Source organism: Littorina saxatilis, unplaced genomic scaffold (assembly GCF_037325665.1).
Source record: "Littorina saxatilis isolate snail1 unplaced genomic scaffold, US_GU_Lsax_2.0 scaffold_558, whole genome shotgun sequence".
In the NCBI taxonomy this organism is placed as follows: domain Eukaryota; kingdom Metazoa; phylum Mollusca; class Gastropoda; order Littorinimorpha; family Littorinidae; genus Littorina; species Littorina saxatilis.
This window is the reverse complement of record NW_027126707.1, coordinates 61,165-84,557: the sequence shown is the minus strand read 5'-3', so window position 1 is coordinate 84,557 and position 23,393 is coordinate 61,165. Positions and strand designations below refer to the sequence as shown.

Below are 23,393 nucleotides of genomic sequence, written 5' to 3'. Positions count from 1 at the left end.
TGTTAGTTCTAAAAATTCATCGAAGGTAATTAGCGAGCGCAATCTTTTTTCTTCTATAATGACGTTTGTCTCGGTGACTTTGGCATCATAAGCAGTGGAAAAACAGGTCCTTGCCAGACTTGCTTGACATGACCTCATTTACAGATTATATACACACGTGTGATTTGAACGATTATTATCTCACGAGTGTCTCTCTCACGCATGTAGGATGATATTATTAATCAAATGAAAATTTACTAATAAAATGTTCTATTATGTCACTAGTGGAACCAGGAGGCCGAGGCCAGAGATTTAAAACAAGGGAGTACTTCCCACATTTCTCATACGGCCAAAGAATGGTGCAGGCTGCACTGGCTAAGAGTCTACCTGCCATACCATTGCCAGATGACACCAGCAATCATCCAGGTACAATGTAATCCCATTTTTATTTTGTTGAAAGGCAAGATTTAACCAGAAAGTAAGGAACTAACTCAGGGGTTCCACTTATTGCACACACAAAAGTATATATATATACGCAGTTTTCAGCCTCCGTACACATTTTCACCGACATGTTGCATTTTGTCACGCAAAATTACAATTGCACTCAAAAAACTAAATAGCCACGAAGAGAGCACCTGAACTCCCACCTCTGATTCTCCCCACCCGCCTTGTTCATCACTGTTAACACTTGTGTACTTATCGCCAGAGGCCATAGTACCAGTGCTCTACCGAATTGAATCTTTATTCCTTAGGTCACTGCCACCGGCGATAGCCATATAAATTATATGAATGACCAGCTCTACCGAAGAGGAAGATTGCATTACATTTCTTGGGGAGGGGGGGGGGTCGGGGGGGTCATGAGTCACAGAATAAATAATTGATCCTGCTGTGTTCAGCAAAACAATGGTCTGCCTTATCACACATGCCATCAGTTTGGTGCACTGCCGATTCAGTTTACAGGCCAGGGGTGTCCGGGTCTACTCTGATTACATCGGACTGACCCACAGTGATTGTTTTTCAGGCCGAAATATCTTCCATTTAGCGCCATGCAAATAGTTCAGTTCCTCGCTTAGAGGCCTATTACCTGTACAGAGCCACTGCAAAACGCAAACAGACCGATCTGTCGTCGGAAAGTGAAAGAACAGAATCTGATGAAGGGACTTCTTTTAGTTACTTATCATCATCATGTCCAGTGATGGCGCTAGTACTTTTTTCAAACCGGTACGCAAACTTTTATGAAGCAAACAGTCCAGAAAAAAACGGTAGGCTGGTCATTGGAACCAGTTAGAATCCAGCTCAGAGTACTGGTTTTATAGTTTTGCCAGCGAAAAAAGACGCGGTAGTTCTAAAAATCAACGGCAGCCAATTTTGTTCGGGGATTTTTTCGTTTCAACCGGTAAAATACCGGTAATTACCGGTTAAAGCCAACACTGCATGTCTTCTCAATCGTAGTGAGAAAAACACACTTCTCCTGCGCGTTTTTTCCCCCAATTAAGTTTGTAATGGTACGCGTTTTCCCCGGCTCATACGCATTTTTTCAGTCATGTTGTGTATGCAAACGCAAAAAGCAAAAACCCAGTGGAACCCCTGACTAACTAACTGTTATGCAATACTTCTGGAGGGGTGATCACACTACAGTGAACACAGTTTAGTTATGACTAAGATATGTAGTTAAATTGCTATTCTGATACACATGGAAGAATTCAGGGTTATGATTTGATAGTCTCACATGGACCTATTTCGGTCATAAGGCCATATATGTCAACGGAAGCTGCTCAATATCCTATATATTTACAACAATAAAGCATGCTTCCTGTTTCATCACCGTGGATGAATTAAGTGCTTGCATGCACATACCTGGTCAGGTTTGCTTCTGTTACTGGTCGACAGACGATATAGTTTGTACAAAAACTAAATTCTTGCCGTCCATGAAATACATCCCTGGTAAAAATTCAATTCCTGCAACACACCTTGCAAAACTAGTAGCTGCAGTCTAGCAGACGGTCTTTCCAGTGCTTTGTAATGAATCGGCAATATTGCCTTTGCCTATGCAACGCTCATATATATATGCAGATCCCAATCTGATGAATGGACTGACCCACAGTTAACAGAGAAAATAAAGGACCCACTAGAGAAAGTGCTGAATTCTTGGGATGTAGTCTGATGATAGACGGAAGACAGACAATAGACGGAAGACAGACGATAGATGGAAGACAGACAATAGACAGAAGATAGACGGAAGACAGACAATAGACGGAAGACAGACGATAGATGGAAGACAGACGATAGATAGAAGACGGACGATAGACGGAAGACAGACGATAGATGGAAGACAGACAATAGACAGAAGATAGACGGAAGACAGACAATAGACGGAAGACAGACGATAGATGGAAGACAGACGATAGATAGAAGACAGACGATAGACGGAAGACAGACGATAGATAGAAGACAGACGATAGACGGAAGACAGACGATAGACAGAAGACAGACAATAGATGGAAGACAGACAATACACGGAAGACAGACAATAGATGGAAGACAGACGGAAGACATACAATAGACAGAAGACAGACGGTAGATGGAAGACAGACGATAGACGGAAGACAGACGATGTAGTCTGACGATAGACGATATATATACGGACGTTCAACCAGTATTTGGCTTCAGCTTGATTCAGGAACAAGAGGGCGACCGCAACTGAGTCGCATGTGTAGACAAACCATAATGCCTTTCTCCAGTCCAGTCTATGAAATAGGACTTACAGCTGATCTAGCTGGACTCTACGCAAGCTTCAGTACGAATGAAGTAAAATCTCCCATATCAAATTTATTATACACAAATATGAAAACAGTTAACTAGACTGTTCTAACTGTAAACCAACGTAAAGGGGAAATATGAAGCTCAAAAACAGGTTTAAGTCCCAAGCATCATGCAACCACAGGCGCTTTCTGTCTGTCTTTCCTACAGTTGACTGCAGCTTCGAACCACAGGCGCTTGTGACAGAGGACTCTACAAGCAGCCATCACTCAGTTGACTCCCAAATGGTGAGTTTTTATAGAGTAGATTATTTGTTGCCCTGTCTGAAGATATTTTGTTTTTGCGATTTGATTTGTTAAATGTTTGATCTGCATTACTTGTGAGTTTCCTGTGATGACCAAGGCAATGAAATATGTTTGCTATCTGCAGTCTATGTTCTTTTGCCTCTGAAAAACATGCATCAGAGTTGTGCATTCTATTTTTCCTCACTATTGATTGGATTAACGTTTTTAATTTGTGACTGTTTACTGTTAATGTGTTTTTTTGTGCCTATGATTCCATTTTCTGAGGCTGTGCTTATATTTCTTTATTTATCGTCACAGTTCAGTACAGACTTTTAACTAGTGAGAAGAGCATCCTTCCAAATGGACATGTAACAACAAATTTTAGTAGACCTGCTTCGCTTTATTAGCAAATCTAATGGCAACATTATTTCTCGAAAAACCTATAGTTCACTATTGACCAGCAGGGATAGACAAATAGTCTACCCGATTGCCAGGAGTGAGTAAAAAAAATCTGCCGGGCTAAGAGAAACCACCTGGCAACTTGTCGGCTGGCTATAAACATTCTGTACCAATGCAACAGTTTTGGTTGTAATTTCAAGTTTCAAAGCGATGCAACAATTGGGGCATGTGCTGGGCCAGCAACATTTCTGGCGGGCTAGTGAGTACTAGTGTAGTAACTTTCTTGAAGTTACTAGTCCTGTTGGCGAGTTAAGATTTGAAGATTTGGCCATCCTTGACAAGAATGATTGAGATTAAAAAAATCTTGATCAGCACAGAAAATAGCTAGGCTTTACTTTTTTGGTATTTGTTCAAGTCAATGGATATTCTTTTTGCATCATGACTTGTAAAACCCTTGGCAGATCTATGAGGTTGCACATGTGACCAATTGTATGAGCAGCAGTGATGGCCAAATCTCAAAATTTTAATTTGCCAGCCGAACGAGTAACTTCAAGAAAGTGACTAGCCAGACAGAAATGTTGCTGGTCCAGTACATACCACACAACAGATTATGAGTATCAGATTTCTTTGTACAATCAAAATAGAGGTGTTTTTGCAGATGCCAGAGGTTCCTGCATCTGCAGTGTTAATGTGGCTTTAAAACACCATAGTAGTACAACCAACACTTTTGCATTTGACCAGAATTTTCACTGGCCAGATGGGCGAGCTGCCAGACGGTTTCTTCTAGCGGAGACGGATATTTTAATCGCCTCTGGCAATCGGGCGGACAATTTAACCGTCCCTGAGCAGGAATGTGCTTATTGAGCTATATTTTCATATCGTGACGCGGGCCGGTTGGGAATTGTTTGGGCCGGTTCAAATTGCTGACCTAAAAAAAATAAGTTAAGGTAAACCCCTGGACACTAGTTTTTAGGACCTGGAGAGGACCCCAGACAATGGGGCCTCAAGGTTTGTCATACCCAGAACATCCGTTTTAAAGTTTTGTTCCAGCTGGGACTCATTGAGCCCGGTATCGCTGCGTGAATGACACATTTTCCACAAAACCACCCGCCCCATGTTCTATGAAAGATTTCTCTTCAAGGTCACATATCTTCTGCCGGAGGGAGGCTCAGTGCAAACTGACAGCAATTTTTGACGATAGTTATTGTATTTTGCAGGATTTTTCAGACAAAGACATGACATATGTCCCAGACTCTGCCAGCAGCATTGACGGATCGCATTTGTACCCACCATTGTTTTTTGGGTCACAACTCATCACAAAAATGGCTACGGGAACTGAAAGTACTTGCCCTGCCCCTGCTGAACCTGCTTGTCCTGAGTCCACATCATGCCCCAAAGAAGATCCATGCAGAATCAAAGGATTGTCCTTCGCTGAAACAAAGACTGTTGGTGACAAAACTGTACCCAAGCCTAAGCAGCACTTTTGTTTGTTTTGTCAGAAACCACAATCACGTTTGCCTCGGCATATTGAGACGCAGCACAAAGATGAAAAGTCTATGGTCCCTTACTTGAATGCTAAGAAAGGATCCGGAGAAAAGAAGGCAGAGCTGACAAAGCTTCGGAATGCTGGTGACCATCAGCACAATTTGAGTGTTCTGAGAAATGTGTCTGGGACACTGGTGGTGAAACGGAGGAAGCGAGAAAGTCCTTCGGTAAGCAACTTTGTTGCCTGCCCTTATTGCCTTGGATACTTTCAAATAAAGGATATTTACAGGCACAAGTGCGTAGAAGCAAATGATGGCTCACGGAGGGAATTTGTAAAGAAAGGGAAGCTAATGTTGCCCGATTCTGAATGCAAGGAAGATGAGTCGGAGGCATTCCAGTCTTTTCTTGACACACTGCAGTCAGACCATATCCGTCTGGTAGTCAAAACTGACCCTTTGATCAAAGAGCTTGCGAGAAGCCAAGTAAAACGGCACGGATTTAACCCGAGTCGTTTCGCCCAAATACGAAACAAAGTGAGGGAGGTTTCACGTCTGTTATTGAAACTGCGAAAAGTGTCAGGACTTGAAAACGCTTCTCTCAAGGAATTTCTCACGCCTGAAATGTTCAAAACGGTAATAGAAGCAACCAAACAAGTCGCTGGTTACGAAGCAGAGGAATACAAATTCCGAATTCCATCCTTAGCCAACAAACTTGGCTACACAATCAAGCTGTGTGCTGACATACTGGAGGTCCAGGCCGTGGAAAAAAGGAATGACAGTCTGAAGTGTGATGTTCAGGGATACCTGAAACTCCATCAGATGAGATGGAATGAAGAAATTTCTGCCCACGCAAGTCGCAATCTGTATGAACAGAAAAAGGGACATGCAAAACGTCTTCCTCTGTCGAGAGACGTCGCCAAGCTCTCCTCTCACCTCAGCAATGTTTCAGCCGCGGCCACCCAAACCCTCACTACAGCACACGAAGAAAAGGAGATCAAGGCAGCATGGAAAAGCCTTGCGGAAGTCACTCTGACCCAGATAATCCTTTTCAACAGGAGAAGGTCAGGCGAGGCCTCAAGAATGAAACTAGTAGATCTAAATCAACACGAAACTCACGATGTGGATGTCTTCAAATCACTTAGCACATTTGAAAAAATCCTATGTAACAAGCTGACCAGGATTGAGATAATCGGAAAACGTGGCCGAATTGTCCCAATTCTCATGACTGCACAGGTGAAAGCAGCTGTGGAACTGCTTGTGCAAAAAAGAGATGATGCTGGTGTCAGCGGTTCCAACAAATTTGTGTTTTCTTGCACATTCTTTCAGTCGGAGGGGCACATTCGGGGATCTGACACGCTTCGAAAGTTTGTGACATCAGCGCAGTTGGCAGAGCCACAGTTCATCACATCTACTTCACTTCGAAAGCAGGTTGCTACTCTGTCCCAGATAGTCAGTTTGAAGGACAACGAGCTGGATGCCCTTGCTCAGTTTATGGGACATGATGTTCGCACTCACCGCGAGTACTACCGCCTCCCATCAGACATGATGCAGTTGGCCAAAGTCAGCAAATTACTCCTTGCCCTTGAAAAGGGGAAGCTGCAAGACCACCAGCGCTGCACCCTGGATGAGATGGAAGTGGCTGAAGATGAAGCCATCACCTCGGATGAGGAGGCAGGTATGTGTGACATTTTGAAGATGAATTCCTTTGCTCTTTTTGCACAAAATGAACACAGCTAGACTATCTCTAAATCTAGTATTGTAATAACCTTTTTTTTGTATTCTTAAATTCATCTTCTTCTCCTTCTGCTTCTTCTGCCTCTTCTTCTTCTTCTAAATTGGGGGGCTGAGATGGCTCATTCGGTACACAGCGTGGACTACATATAGTTCCTCTGACTCTCATAGTCACAGGTTTGAATCCCGGTCTCCCTCTCTCTGGTATCGCCTTTGTTGTGGCTAGTGACATTGAACCACCAATACAATTTTATTTGTTTTAAATCTAAATTGAGAACGTTCATACTTCAATGCACACTACAATGTGATATATTGTGCTAACATTAATTTGCATTACACAATAAAGCAAACATTAATACTACGGTACTTACTACATAAACTTTTGTACTTGCGATCTGGGATTTTATCTATTCTATCATATTGTAACTATTATTTACAGAATTTGTTGAAAAGGGTCACAGCCCTATTCCAGAACGATCTGCATCAGGAAGGTTCGCAACAAAAGACTCTTTGGCACCGCCACATAACCAGCCCTCTCCGCCTATGCATCAACCTTGTCCTGCTACAGCTGCACCTGACAGTAAGTCTTCTTCTTCTGTGTACGCATGCTATCAACTACAGTACTGCAAGCACTCCCAGTTTCGGATAAAAACAAATGCGATTGGTCACTTTGGCAGAAATAACAACTGTGAACAGAATGTTGATAGTAAAAGAAAGTAAGGAAGCAGGAAAGATGAGCCGGTGCCTACCTAACAGCAAACTAGATAGCTCCTGGTGTTCAAAAACAGGAGGGGCCCTTAATTTAAGTCCGCAGCGCTCCACTGCAGTAGGTGACAGTAAGTGACAATATGGGCTGAATCCATCCCATCTACATGGTGTTGGAGTGGGGACAGGACATATTTGAATGGCGATGTCGCTGTTCAGTGTCTGAAAGTCTCTTAAGTTTGTAGTTGCAAACATGACTTTTCTTTCTCTTTACCCCCCCCCCCCCCCCTCCTCACTCCCACAAAGTAACATAGTAGATTTAATTTCTTATTTGTAGCTGCCATTCCATGTAAAAGTGAATACATTTACTTATTTAGTATAAACTTGTCACCCTGGCATGAGGTAATATGACCGGCACGGTTGGCCTAGTGGTAAGGCGTCCGCCCCGTTGTGGGTTCGAACCCCGGCCGGGTCATACCTAAGACTTTAAAATTGGCAATCTAGTGGCTGCTCCGCCTGGCGTCTGGCATTATGGGGTTAGTGCTAGGACTGGTTGGTCCGGTGTCAGAATAATGTGACTGGGTGAGACATGAAGCCTGTGCTGCGACTTCTGTCTTGTGTGTGGCGCACGTTATATGTCAAAGCAGCACCGCCCTGATATGGCCCTTCGTGGTCGGCTGGGCGTTAAGCAAACAAACAAACAAAAAATGAGGTAATATCACAAGGGTTATTCATGTTTTTGTATTTGTCAGATTCTGCTGATGATGAGGAAGCACCAGAAATCCAAAGGAAGTTTCAACGGTGTGCTGCTGACAGCAGTGCATGCTCAAACAGTTCAGTATATATCTTTCTCCTTAGTCAACCAATTTTCCATGGGGGCGCGACTGGAGATGGATGAAGGTCAGGGGGTTCCTGTGTTCGAGTGGGAACAGCTTGAATTTAACTCACAGAGTTGTTTGTGTCCAACACGCTTGTCGGAGGTGTTTTTTTACGGCGTCAATGTTGGGGGGTGGGTGGGGGTTAAGGATGAGGGGTAGAACTGCATTCGTTGATGCATTTTGATTGTCTTACATCTGAAATGTATTTGTACCTTTGAAGAATAGTTCATTCCTGTACACTCATAACACGGAACACACGTTTATTTATTTTGAACATAACATAATTAATACAATAAATAATTAATTATAATTTTATTATGTCCCCAGGCGAGCCCCCTTCCTCCTGGACATTCTCTCCTGTTGGTGTGGCAATGATGAACAAAAGATGCAGTGTATTCACACAGATCACTTCTCCTTCAGCGTCATCTAACGAAAGTAAGCTTTATTGCATATAAATTAATTTAGAAACATGCTGGCGTCACCCCCCGCGGGTTAGGGGGAGTCCCATATTGGTTGGGACTAGAAAGAATTTACCCGCTGCTACCCAGCATGTCGTAAGAGGCGACTAACGGTTCTGTTTCTTCTCTTCTTTTGTCTTATTTCTGCCTTACCAGTCCTTTCACCTATATTTCCTTCCAAGAAAACTCTCCCTACTATTCCCTGCAGTTTTCCAATTCTTTTCTTGTTGTCTTATTTCTGCCTGACTGGATCCATCACCTTATTTCACTTACCAAAAGTCTTCTTTTCCACATCCTTATTTCTCTGCACCCCGCATGTCGTATGAGGCGACTAACGGATTCTGTTTCTCCTTTAACCCTTGTTAAGTGGTTCTTGTATAGAATATAGTCAATGTTTGTAAAGATTTTAGTCAAGCAGTATGTAAGAAATGTTTAGTCCTTTGTACTGGAAACTTGCATTCTCCCAGTAAGGTCATATATTGTACTACGTTGCAAGCCCCTGGAGCAATTTTTTGATTAGTGCTTTTGTGAACAAGAAACACTTAACAAGTGGCTCCCTCCCATCTCCACCCTTTCCCCTATCCCATCTCCCCCTTTCCCTCGTCGCGATATAACCTTCGTGGTTGAAAACGACGTTAAACACCAAATAAAGAAAGAAAGAAATGCTGGCGTCATGTACGGACGATTAACTAAGCGCCCATTACCTAGTTGTTGAATGACCGCATTCCATAGTGGAAACTCTTGTGTTTAGTTATTTGACAACGAAATTGATATTTTAAAAGCATATGTCTTTTAGCTGTTGTCCTTTTTTTGCTATTTTGCATAATCTATCAAATGATTTGAAATAAAGATAAGGCAGCTGAGAAAATCTATCGTCTTTTTTTTCCCCAAGGTTCAACTGACAATGAGTACCTACCTGAACAGTGGAGCCATTCCAAACCAAAGAAGCTCAAATCAAAGGCAACGCGCAACAGTGAGTGGAAACATAATCATTGTCTTTATACCTCTTCTTTCTCTTTGTGAACTGAGCTTTAAGGAGCTGACTCAATCCACACAAAAGTTATTCTTTTAAAGTAGAACAAAACCAGTAAACTAGATAGTTATTGTGTTTTTGAGTAAGGTAATATCCTTCTCTGAAGCCCTTGAAAGGAAAAATAGAGCCTGTTCATAACGTGTTAACTGTTAATCTAACTAGGAGCGTATAGTTATTGTGTTTTTGAGTACGGTAATACCCTTCTCTAAAGCACTTGGAAGGAAACATAGAGTATGTTCACAGACCTGTTTACCCTCCCGGAATTATTACGGATTTAGGGTCTAAATTCCGGTATTACGGAAATCTACCGGAAATTCCGGTCACAAGAACCATTTCCGTGTGTGAAAATTTAAAGTCGAAATTGTAGTACTAGTAGTCACCGGGATTTTGATTTCCCGAAAACCCTTTTAGCTCAAGGCCGACCGGAACAGCCTTGTCTGCGCATGTGCAAAAACAAGGTATTTGTCGGTCAACGCGTGGTTTTTGTGCATTCGGTCCGATCGACATGGGTCGTAAGCGTAAGGCCGATCTCTCTGGGGACAAAATGCCAACCAAAAAAGCTCAAGTTGTACAGGAATATCGGCAAAACTATCAAGTCAAGTGGCAGTGTCTGGCGAAGTCTAAGAAGAGCGAATCACTTGCATTTTGGTGATCGAATTGAGATCAGTGCAACAACAAAGCTAGTCAGTCATGAGTCACTGCAGTCGTTCGTCCGCGAACCAAGCGAACGTGTCCCGAGGTTAGACGCAGCATTAGTTTATTTACAAAATGCAGTACACAAATGAACATGGAAACAAACAAATTGTGTTTGGCAAAACATGAGCCTGCTTCGCATCGAGTTTATTTGACCAGTATGTCTGTGCTTCGACATTATCTCTTGCTACGGTCAGTGACTTGTGCTGTTGCCGGAATTTGAAAGTCTTTTTGAGTCTAAAAGTGATCTCCATTAATCTTTCTCCAATATAGCAAAGATCACAGTTCTTTGAATTGAAAAACTTTAAAGAAAATCTTTAAATAAAATGAACGAGCCGGTCCACAAAAAATAAAGGTAGCTTCTGGAGAGTGTTTTTCTGACTGGTTTTAATGCAGGATGTAAACAGGTCTGTGTTCATAACGAGTAAACTGTTAATCTAACTAGGAGTGGCATTTTGTCAAAGAGCAGTTCAAATCCGTACGTTCTTTAACATATCAAAATGGCCTGCTGTCGCTCAGTTTTCTTGATTCAAAACTAAGCAGTAAATTGTATAATTATTTAAAAATGAATAAATAAGTGGATCAGTTAACAAGTGCAATGGCTAACTGACCTGCCACTTCTCATGCCCATTCGTGGCTTCTGTCCCATGCTTTGAAAATGAATGTGTACAGGGTCTGTAATTCCGGTTTTAATTTAGATTTGAAATCTTTTGTAATTAATGGATTACGCCCACATACACTTCCGTGTATTAGAGGCGGGGACGGGAGTCCCAGGAATTGGAAAAAAGAGGAGGTACTATATCTAACTTACATTGAACAACCAAAATGTAAGCAGCACTAAGATTGACAGTGAAAATGTGACAGTTTTAGTGTACTAGCTTTAGTGCCACGAAGAAGAATCAGAACAAATGTTGACTCGGGAAAATAAATGTCCATGCCCAATCAAGATTCGAAATAGAGACACTGAGATCACGAGTTGTCGGCCTAGACCACCAGACTACCCGGCGCTCATATTGAGTTGGCATGATTGTTCCTTATAAAGTTTTTATCCGATAACATATTTAACCTTTGTATCTCCGGTAATAGGTCTTGTGATATCTGTGTCCACAAAGGTTCAAACCAGCCACGTCGACTGTGGTTGGAGGAGGAGGTGAAGGCAGTGGAGGCTCATTTGTTAAAATATATCGCCACGCAAGTGCTGCCAAGAAAAGAGGATATCCAGAAGTGCCTTCAGGCTGAAGAGGCTCTGAAAAATCGTACCTGGCTACACGTCAAGAACTATGTACGAAACCGGATTACTGCTTTGCAAAGAAATCAGCGAAACTAAATAATGTTCCGCTTTTCAGCTACTGATCATCTTTCCAATGTTGTTGCTGATCACTACCACTAAGTAGATATATATCTAGTGCAGGTTTGTGTCTTGAGCTGTACTGGACAATGATTTACACATTTATCTTTATTTGTTTTTATTAATTTTGACTATGAGCACACTGGTGGTTGTGTTTCATGTTAAATGATTTATTTAGTATGTGTTTATGCAAATCATTTTTGGCATTTTGAATAAGCTAGATGTGACCTTTCTTAGCACTGATCCAAAGGTCAGTTTATGCGGTCAAAACAATGATGGTGGAGGCAGTTGGCTATTTTTAATTCATTTGCATAGCAAAAACGAGGCTATATATCTATTGACAACTGACCACCTATTGAACACTCAAAACTTTTCAAATAATGGAAGCTTTCATTATAAAAACTTGTCTTGGTTATGAAACCTATGAACACTTATAAAATGCATGTGATTACATCAGCAAAACAAAACAAAATATAAGCAAGTGAGTCATATTCTTTGTGGCTTTGCCCTTGTTTAACTGTATTATCATTATTTATTATCATGAACACAGACTACCATAAGGTCCGCTCCCCCCCCCCCCCCCCCCCCCCCCCGCGGGTTAGGGGGAAGAATTTACCCGATGCTCCCCAGCATGTCGTAAGAGGCAACTAACGGATTCTGTTTCTCCTTTTACCCTTGTTAAGTGTTTCTTGTATAGAATATAGTCAATGTTTGTAAAGATTTTAGTCGAGCAGTATGTAAGAAATGTTAAGTCCTTTGTACTAGAAACTTGCATTCTCCCAGTAAGGTCATATATTGTACTACGTTGCTAGCCCCTGGAGCAATTTTTTGATTAGTGCTTTTGTGAACAAGAAACAATTAACAAGTGGCTCTATCCCATCATCCCCCCCCCCCCCCCTTTCCCCGTCGCGATATAACCTTGAACGGTTGAAAACGATGTTAAAACACCAAATAAAGTAAAGATAAGGTCCGCTATTAGGAAAGTCAAAACAATCAAAGTGTCATATGCACTTTGTCATCGTGTGTGACATTTTATTGTCAACACAACGATGGTGGTGTTTCACATGTTATGATTAATTCAGATCTTAAGTGTATATAAAGTGTATTTATGTACATGTACTTTTGACCATTTTAGATAAGCTTAATTTGATATTTCAGGGGCCTCTGTCAAAAGGTCACTACAGCATGTGGTGTCAAAGCAACCATTGTGGAGGCAAATGGCCTATTTTTAACAGGATGTTTGAAGATGTGTTTCTTTTATTATTTGTTTGAGAGACAAGAAGTTGGAAAAAAAGTGTTATTTCATGTTCTTTTGTCACCGAGGGCAAAGTTAGTCAATCATTGATATAGTAAAAAAAATCTGTTTTGTTTGTTGCCATTGAAATAACACTTACAACAGCACTAAACATGATGTTGCTAATTATCTTTTTGTGGACTATTCAATGGAGTGTTTTGAATTGTGCCATTTATCATGCAACAACTGGTTTATTTTTACGGTGGTTGATTTTCCATTATGCAAAAATATAATTCTATGGCTGAAGACTACCTTCTTCTTCTTCTTCTGCGTTCGACGTGAAGACTACCTCATTTCATTCTATTTCATGATTATACTGAACACACTCTAGCAGTAGCCCTGCTAGTCCGTTTAAGGAAAGTCGACACATTGTATGTTCCCGTCAGAACAATGTATATACACTGGGTGCGTATGATGTTTTTTCGGTTTTTTTATTATGAGCACACTGGTGGTTGTGTTTTTTTAATTTGATATTTAATGATTTATTCAGAATGTGTTCTTGCAAATCATTGTTGGACATTTTAAAGGTGCTCGTCTGCATTTTTTCTCCTTTTTTTTTATATTACTACATTTTAATTTAACTAAAAAGTTGTGACAGATGACATCTTCTTAATTTATTCCCCTTGTTTTTAACATGACTATTATAAGGAGAGTTTGCTGAGAAAAAAACCCATTGTTTTACCTATAACTTTTTTAAAATAACTTTTTGCACAGTGGTTCTTCTCATCATGTGACTTAACTTTTTAGCGAAATTTAATGGTAGGATTATGAATAAATAAGCAAAACACAGACGAACACCTTTAAATAAGCTAGATGGGACATATCTTAGGATTGGTCAAAAGGTCAGTTTATTATGTGCTGTCAAAACAACGATGGTGGAGACAATTGGCTATTTTTAATTCATTTGTGCAGCAAAAATGAGGCTATGTTCTGACAACTGACCACGTATTGAACAGTCACAACTTTTCAGACAATGGAAAAATGCATGATACAAACTTGACTTGGTTATACTTGTAGAGCCTATGAATACTCACAAAATGCATGTCAGATTCTATTAGCAAAAAACAATACGAAATCTGAGCAAGTGAGTCATGATTATCGGTGGCTTTGCCCTTGTTTAAAGCGGCTAGATCTGATTTAAAACAGCTATGCCTACGTTGCATTCAGACATTGTTTTCAGCCGATTTGAGCGGAATGGCTGTACATATTGTTCAGCCAACCTTAATTAGAGCAACCCTTACCCTTGTTATCCCAAAGAAGTACTGTACGCCCCCCGCGGGTTAGGGGGAAGAATTTACCCGATGCTCCCCAGCATGTCGTAAGAGGCGACTAACGGATTCTGTTTCTCTTTTTACCCTTGTTAAGTGTTTCTTGTATAGAATATAGTCAATGTTTGTAAAGATTTTAGTCAAGCAGTATATAAGAAATGTTAAGTCCTTTGTACTGGAAACTTGCATTCTCCCAGTAAGGTAATATATTGTACTACGTTGCAAGCCCCTGGAGCAATTTTTTTATTAGTGCTTTTGTGAACAAGAAACAATTAACAAGTGGCTCTATCCCATCTCCCCCCTTTCCCCGTCGCGATATAACCTTCGTGGTTGAAAACGACGTTAAACACCAAATAAAGAAAGAAAGACTTAAGAAACGTCGTTTAAACTCGGCGTACAGCGAGCTTCCGCAGCGACCACTGCTCTTTTGTTGTGGAGGCTGTGTGAATTACTTCCCGTTTAGTCATGCATATAGTCTCAATGCCACACTGAATTGGCCACTAGAACCCGAGTTTTGAGATATGAAACTATTCCGGTCGTGAAGCATTGTTATGGTTTATAGTAGCATAACACTAGTCTGGTGGCGATAGGAGAGAGTAAATCAGACCTAGCCGCTTTAAACTCTCCCTCTTGTACAAAAGAGTAGTGGTCGCTTCTAAAGCTTGCTGTACGCCGAGTTTGAACGACGTTTCTTAAGTGTACAGTACTTCTTTGGGATAACAAGAGTAAGGATTGCTCTAATTAAGGTTGGCTGGGCAATATATAACAGCAATTCCGCTCAAATCGGCCAAAAACAAGGCCCGAAGGCATCGTAGGCATAGCCGTTTTAACTTTATTATCATTATTATTTATTATCGTGACCACAAACTACCATAAGGTCCGCTAGTAGGAAAGTCAAAACAATCATAACGTATCATAAACACTGGGTCATCGTGTGATCATTATTATTTATTATCGTGACCACAAACTACCATAAGGTCCGCTTGTAGGAAAGTCAAAACAATCATAACGTATCATAAACACTGGGTCATAGTGGTGTTTCACATGTAATGATTGATTTCGATTTTGAGTGCTCTATCCCATCTCCCCCCCTTTCCCCGTCGCGATATAACCTGCGTGGTTGAAAACGACGTTAAACACCAAATAAAGAATAAAGAAAGATTTTGAGTGTATATAAAGTGTATTTATGGTACATTTACTTTTGGCTCTTTAGATCAGCTTAATTTGGTATTTCATGGGCATCGGTCAAAAGGTCACTTCAGCATGTGCTGTCAAAACAACGATGGTGGAGGCAAATGGCCTATTTTAACAGGATGTTTGAAGATTTGCTTTTTCAATTTTGTTTGAGAGACAAGAAGTTGGAAAATAGTTTTATTGTATGTTTCTTTGTCACCTGGGGCAAAGTTATTCAATCGTCGCTATACGTTTGTTGGAAGCTATAATACAAAGGATAAATTGGCAGCTTTCTTACTTTCTGTTAGAAACAAAAGTATATTTTTCATTTGTTGCAATTGAAAAAGCATAGACCTTACTAAAGATGCTGCTAGTTGTTTTGATTGTGTGGACTATTCAGTGGAGTGTTTTAAATAATCTGTATATATATATATATATATATATATATATATATGCCAATTCTCATGCCTCACAGTATTTTAACATTGGTTTATTTTCCATGTTACAAATATGTAATCATATGACTCGAGACTACCTTACTGTGTTATATTGCATTATTATCATGAACGCATTAGGCCCACTTATAAGTTTAAAGAAAGTCAAAGCCGTGTATTGTTCCTTTCAGAACAATGTTATACACCGGGTGTGCATTATGTGTTTTCATTATTTTTAATCATGAGCACACTGGTGGTTGTGTTTCATATTTAATTATTTATTTGGAGTGTGTTTGATTTAGCTTAATTTGAATTTTGTTGGACATTGGTCAAAAGTTCAGTTTATTATGCGCGGTCAGAACAATGATGGTGGAGGCAATAGCCTATTTTTCAACAGGTTTGAAGGTTTTGTTTGAGAGAAATAAATCTGTCTTTTTATATTTAGTCAAGTTTTGTTTTCTTTGTCATGTTGGGCAGAGTTATTCAATCGTTGTTATACGTTAAGTTCACTGATTTCTTAAATCTAATGTAAGCGCTGTTTAAGAGGTTTTGAAGGTACAAAATACACTTTTTTTCTCTGTTCTCTTTAACAAGATATTCAGATTTGTTTTTCTTCTTTATTTTAGTTTGAGACGAGAAGTTGTACATGCATTCTATTTCCTGTTCCTTTGTCAACTGGGGCAACATTCAATCACTGTTATAGCCTGGTTGTAAGCTATAACAGTATAAGTATAATTATACAAAGGATAAATTCACTGCTTTTTAAATGTCTGCAAAAAGCAAATGTCACCGTTTTGTTGCATGCCATTGAAAAGGAATAAAAACTACCAAACGTTATTTTGCAAAACATGCTTATTGTTATGATTCGACTGATTGTGTTTGTATGTGGATGTGTGATCACAGGATTGCAGATTGCATGGACATAATCGCCACAGGGAAAATCATTCAAATCCTTACTCCGAAAGTTAACAAAAAGCTATTATTGTCTCAAGAAGAGAAATTGTTTCTACAACTGAACACACAGACTGTAAAATGCATGTGTATACAAAAGCAATTATGCTAAACAAGCCCATCATTAAATGAATGGAAGTCAAAGTAAATAAAATAAAATGCAATTTCAAATGTGAAGGTATCTTAAAATGTCGATGAACAAACGCAAGGGAACTGAGCGCCATCATAAAAATACCTTTCATTACAAGGACAAAAAAAAACGTAACTGACAGACTGATTCTAATATAGGTCCCTGATAACACTTATAGTATCCACCACCTTCAAATATGATCATTAAACTTCATTTTAAAAAGCTTCATGATTATGCACTGCAAAGTAAGCTACACGTTTTGTTTAGCTGTTTCGTACACATAAAAAAAAGGCTTTGTGATTCTTTGGTCTAAGTGCCAATAGAAGGTTTTGAAAGGAGCAAGTTAAAATGTAAAGGCACACTACCTTATATCATATATATACAATATCACACTACCACGGAAAGTCAATACAATGCATACCCAGGTCAAAACAACGTTCACACACGAGTGTGTATCGTGTGTATCATCTTTGTCAACACAATGCAGGCGGTGTTTCAGTTTATTGAAATATTGCGTGTATGTGAGTGTAATTATGCACATTCACTTTTGGCCAATTTAAATGAGCTTGATGTGGAATTTTGTTATCTATTGGTCAAACGGTCATTTCAACCGGCACTGTCAAAACAACGATGGAACTGGCCAATAGTCACAATAACGAGGGGAAAACATGTATACCCCGGTCAAAACAACGTTCACACACGAGTGTGTATCATCTTTGTCAACACAATGCAGGCGGTGTTTCAGTTTATTGAAATATTGAGTGTATGTGAGTGTAATTATGCACATTCACTTTTGGCCAATTTAAATAAGCTTGATGTGGAATTTCTTATCTATTGGTCAAACGGTCACTTCAGCAGGCACTGTCAAAACAACGATGGGACCGGCCAATGGTCACAATAACGAGGGGAAAACATGTATACCCCGGTCAAAACAACGTTCACACACAAGTGTGTATCGTGTGTATCATCTTTGTCAACACAATGCAGGCGGTGTTTCAGTTTATTGAAATATTGAGTGTATGTGAGTGTAATTATGCACATTCACTTTTGGCCAATTTAAATAAGCTTGATGTGGAATTTCTTATCTATTGGTCAAACGGTCACTTCAGCAGGCACTGTCAAAACAACGATGGGGCCGGCCAATGGTCACAATAACGAGGGGAAAACAAGTATGTGTGTGTGTGGTGTGTGTGTGTGTGTGTGTGTGTGTGTGAACGTGTGGGTGTGTTTGTGTGTGTGGTGGTGTGTGTGTGTGTGTGTGTGTGTGTGTGTTTGTGTGTGTAACATCATATCCGTGTCGAGCAGAAAACAGCGCATAACTTTCACCCTTGACATGGAAGTTCCGGCTGTACAGAACATTACGGAAAGTTTTGTATCACATAACAAGCCCTTACACCAGGGTTATTCCGTCATCTGTCAAGGAAAGCATGACAGTGTAAGCAGATTATTTTTATTCTTGTCACTACTGTGTTGAAAAGAAAGATTGTAATCTTATAGGGAAGCTAACCAGAAGAGAGAAAGTATACATTCTTATCAGCCTGGTCGACTGTAGTGTCTCACAAATCAGGGGAAGCTTTCACAACCGTAGAAAAGAAAAAAAAGAAGAAAAAAAACCACCGTGAAGATATTAGCATGCAATATCAAATTTGTATTTGTGAAACGTGGTGACATTTTGCGTCAAAATATTAAGACTTTGACAGAGGATTATTCTGTCAAATCAGATTCCTGCATCAGAACATCTGCGGCTGTAAAACTTCGAATCGATCACATATTTTTAAAAACATCCGACAGCGATTGACCCCGAAGCTCAACTTCGCTGATATTTTGCTAATGTTTTGTCTGCAACCCTCGTTTATCTGAACCTTGGCATATCATCATTTTCAAAAATTCTGTAACATAAAATCTGTCCGATTGATTTCTCTCATTTTTGTCATACTTGTTTCATCACACTCTGAAAATATCACACGCAAAATATTAGCGAAATCTTTTTTTTTCGTCAATCGTAGTCCGATCTCTTTAATGCGTAACAGGAAGGCTACCATGGCTGCAGAATTTTAGAATTTGAAATTGATATTTGGGAATGAAAGACAGGAAGAGGTAGTATACCTTTCAGCGGTACAGAGACACTTTGAATCAGTGAACTATTGAATGCACACAGTGGGAGATTACACACAATCTCAGTGTTTCTCTGTGAAGCTCTGTGTCGGTTTTATCAGAACAAACAACCTGTAATTGGCTGTCACTCAATCTTGCCGTAACATTGTCGTGTCACTTTGACCGTTACGAAAGCAGGGGGATTAAGTTTCACTTGCTGTGGTCGGTGTTTGATCATACATAACTGCATGACAGCGGACAGTAGTGGGGTGTAGTCTACTGGTTAGTTTTAGAATGTCTTTGTGCAATGGCCAGTGGTGTTATTGCCGTGTCAGTCGGAGCTATGGCGGCTTTGCTGAATGATCCGGTGTGTGTGTGTGTGCGTGTGTGTGTGTGCCGTGTGTGCGTATATGTGTGTGCGTGTGTGTGCATGTGTGTGTGTGTGTGTGTGTGTGTGTGTCAGTGTCTGTGTCACAGTGTGTTTGTGTCACAGTGTGTGTGTGTGTGTGTGTGTGTGTGTCAGTGTCTGTGTCACAGTGTGTATGTGTCAGTGTGTGTGTGTGTGTGTGTGTGTGTGAATGTGTAATGAAACCCGCATACACTGCCACCGTTTAAGTATCCATTTAAGTCAATTTGAGACAGAAGTGTGTATTCATACTCACGTACAACCCTGAGAGCAAATCACTCAAGGGCTTTTACCCTTATGCATGTACGCTACAGAAAGTCTCTGAACATAGCCAGGAATTCTTCACTGTCGTCTTGTAGCCCACTGGTAAAGTGAGGTAAAGAGATAAGGGGGAACAAGATCTGCATGTCACATGCCGCACCGTGTCCTTGCAGGAAACCCAATCCCCGCTCCATCCAGATAAACGATTTACTGTAATCACTTTGTCCCTGCGACACATGCAGCTTTATTTACTTTACTGCTTGTCACAGTAACCGAGCAAGTTGAGCGGGCAATACAGTGCACGCGAAACCAAGTGATAATATTTTACAGATCTGGGTTTCTTCTGTCTTATCTACATTTGTTCTTCTCCCTTGTTTCTGCTCTCGTTTCTAATACGTTGCTTCTTACCTTCTGCCATTCTCCATTTTTCTCTCCATTTTTCAGCTCCACTCCTGGCGAATGCATATATATCCCTGTCGCTATCGAGAAAAGAAAAGCATGGGTATTTTTCAGTATGGGCTGTCGGGCATTCTGGAGTTTTAATACGATGCCCGTGTTAATTTATTCTAGCCATACCTCAGAAGATGTGCAATGAATTCAGTCTATCGTTTTGTGGGTGTTTGTTTTAATATGCACGGTTTGTGTCTGTAATGAATCATGAATGCCCCTCAAGAATACGCGGCATTAAAAATATAATTAAACCAAGGCGAACGGGAGGCCTGCTCACATACACAAGAGCTTGTTTCATTGGAAGTCATCTGATTAATGTTGAAAAGCCACATTGACAACAACAACAAACAAGTTTGCAATCACTAGAACAGCCCAATGAATGCATGAGTACGTAATATGAATTACGCAGCTGTTGAATTTACCTCCCATTTCTCTTCTTACCACATGACTTTATAGTTCATTTAATCTTTGTGTGTGTGTTTGGGAATTTTGGTGGGGCGAGAGCTGTCACCTAATTCATTTCCTCGCTTCAGTAATTCTGTCGTCTTTGGCGTGTGTCCTTCATCAGTGATAAGCTTTACGACGTACCTTCTTAATCTGTCACGCAGGCTTTGTGTAATGTGTACTTCTTGGCAATTTCTGTTTTCTCTTCGCAGCGGGGGTTTGCGTGTAATGCATGGCTGATGTGCGGAGAAGTCTCTGTGTCAGTCGAGACAAGACTGACGATTATTGTTATAGACTTTTCGCGATGTAATTCGCACATGATGAAACAAAGATATATGTTTGTACCAGCAGGTGTTCAACTCTGAGTGGATGAATAGATGATAAAATGACTCAGGTGAAGATATGGGGCCGTGCATAAGTGCTAACTTGTAGATACCAATCAGTAAGCTTACGGCTTTATGTTCGGGATTGAGATGGAAAAAGAATGTTTATATGGGATGTAAGTTTCCTTTCCTTAAGTGTAAGCAAGAAGCTGACGGCTCCGCCCATGCGTGTTGGTGAAGATTCAATTTTGATTAAAATAAAATTGCAGAGTACATTGTCGATTCACGTCCGGCCATTCCCAAAGCATCCAACCTCACCTGTTCGTCTGTTTGTCTCTGCCTATATATGTGTGTGTGTGTGTGTGTGTGTGTGTGTGTGTGTGTGTGTGTGTGTGTGTGTGTGTGTGTGTGTGTGTGTGTGTGTGTGTGTGTGTGTGTGTGTGTGTGTGTGTGTGTGTGTGTGTGTGTGTGTGTGTGTGTGTGTGTGTGTGTGTGTGTGTGTGTGTGTGTGTGTGTGTGTGTGTGTGTGTGTGTGTGTGTGTGTGTGTGTGTGTGTGTGTGTGTGTGTGTGTGTGTGTGTGTGTGTGTGTGTGTGTGTGTGTGTGTGTGTGTGTGTGTGTGTGTGTGTGTGTGTGTGTGTGTGTGTGTGTGTGTGTGTGTGTGTGTGTGTGTGTGTGTGTGTGTGTGTGTGTGTGTGTGTGTGTGTGTGTGTGTGTGTGTGTGTGTGTGTGTGTGTGTGTGTGTGTGTGTGTGTGTGTGTGTGTGTGTGTGTGTGTGTGTGTGTGTGTGTGTGTGTGTGTGGTGTGTGTGTGTGTGTGTGTGTGTGTGTGTGTGTGTGTGTGTGTGTGTGTGTGTGTGTGTGTGTGTGTGTGTGTGTGTGTGTGTGTGTGTGTGTGTGTGTGTGTGTGTGTGTGTGTGTGTGTGTGTGTGTGTGTGTGTGTGTGTGTGTGTGTGTGTGTGTGTGTGTGTGTGTGTGTGTGTGTGTGTGTGTGTGTGTGTGTGTGTGTGTGTGTGTGTGTGTGTGTGTGTGTGTGTGTGTGTGTGTGTGTGTGTGTGTGTGTGTGTGTGTGTGTGTGTGTGTGTGTGTGTGTGTGTGTGTGTGTGTGTGTGTGTGTGTGTGTGTGTGTGTGTGTGTGTGTGTGTGTGTGTGTGTGTGTGTGTGTGTGTGTGTGTGTGTGTGTGTGTGTGTGTGTGTGTGTGTGTGTGTGTGTGTGTGTGTGTGTGTGTGTGTACCTTTTTTCCACTGCATTTGGTTGCCTAAGAGCCGCTTAGGCAGCAATCCACACGTGGATGGCGGCTTAGGCACGTGGATGGTGTCCTATGAATGTGGAATGGTTGCCTCACTCTTTTTGTGGATGGCTTTCTTATTGTGGAAGGCTGCCTCACTCTTTTTATGGATGGCTGCCTTAATGTGGAAGGCTGCTTGATGTGGAATGGCTTCTTAAAGTGAAATGTGGATGGTTGCTTTTTTGTGGAAAGGTTGCCTTACCGAGATTAGAAATAAAAAAGATGTGTGGTCAATAAATAACTATGTGTGGTTAATGCATAACTCGCCTCCCAACTCTTTTCACGTTTTTGTTTTGTTTTGTTTGTTTATCCAAAGCGGGGTTGATGTTCACGTCATATTATATTTTTGTACAGTAATAAGCAGAAGGGGGGGGGGGGGGAGTGAGAGAGAGAGAGAGAGAGAGAGAGAGAGAGAGAGACAGAGAGAGAGACAGAGAGGGGCAGACAGACATAAAGACAGACAGACAGTGAGAGGGAGTGTGAGAGAGAGACAGAGAGAGAGAGACAGACAGACAGACAGAGAGAGAGAGACAGACAGACAGACAGTGAGAGGGAGTGTGAGAGAGAGAGAGACAGGGAGACAGAGCGAGAGAGAGAGCGAGACTGTCACACGTTATTTGGATATTAATAAACTTTAATCTTGAAACAATTATAAATGAAAACGAAACAAAATCAATATCATGATTAAACACACATTTGTTTCAAAGAAGAAAAAAAGCATCCAACAACAAAAACAAAACCTTCATATCGAGGTTCAGTCTAGTATAAACCAATTAATGGAAAGAAGAACAACAACAACAAAAAAGTTTTCATACTTGAAACAAACTTGAAGAATTAGTATGGGCTGATGTGAAAAGGTCAGAAGCTATCACAAACAGTTTTGTTTTCCTAAGCCGAAAAACGAAATTAATGAACCGTTTATATACATGCACTCTCATATGACTGGACATTGTTTTGATTAAGTCTTAGAGCAAATGATATGCTTTCCTCAATGTATCCTTTATAATATTTTTTCTTTTGAATTTAAAAACAAACTATGAAGTGACTATCAAGTATAATACTCAATAAATATTCTGAAGAAGTAACCAACTGTTCAGAATTTTTGCTTGGCTCAAAAAGCAAAGGC

At 40.7% G+C, this 23,393-nt stretch overlaps 1 protein-coding gene across 2 annotated transcripts; it reads left to right on the top strand.

Moving 5' to 3' along the window:
* The first annotated feature begins 207 nt into the window (after window positions 1-207).
* LOC138955209 (uncharacterized) lies at window positions 208-12,019 on the top strand. Of its 2 annotated transcripts, XM_070326864.1 has the most exons (8): window positions 208-405; window positions 2,950-3,026; window positions 4,640-6,581; window positions 7,077-7,217; window positions 8,095-8,175; window positions 8,548-8,655; window positions 9,571-9,651; window positions 11,517-12,017. In XM_070326864.1, exons 1-8 carry the CDS (start codon window positions 255-257, stop codon window positions 11,729-11,731), a joined length of 2,796 nt encoding a protein of 931 aa, XP_070182965.1. In that variant the 5' UTR covers window positions 208-254; the 3' UTR covers window positions 11,732-12,017. The 2 variants fall into 2 exon arrangements, with proteins under 2 accessions (XP_070182965.1, XP_070182966.1); XM_070326865.1 differs by lacking the exon at window positions 8,095-8,175 and having other exon boundaries at window positions 11,517-12,019.
* Window positions 12,020-23,393: the final 11,374 nt, after the last annotated feature.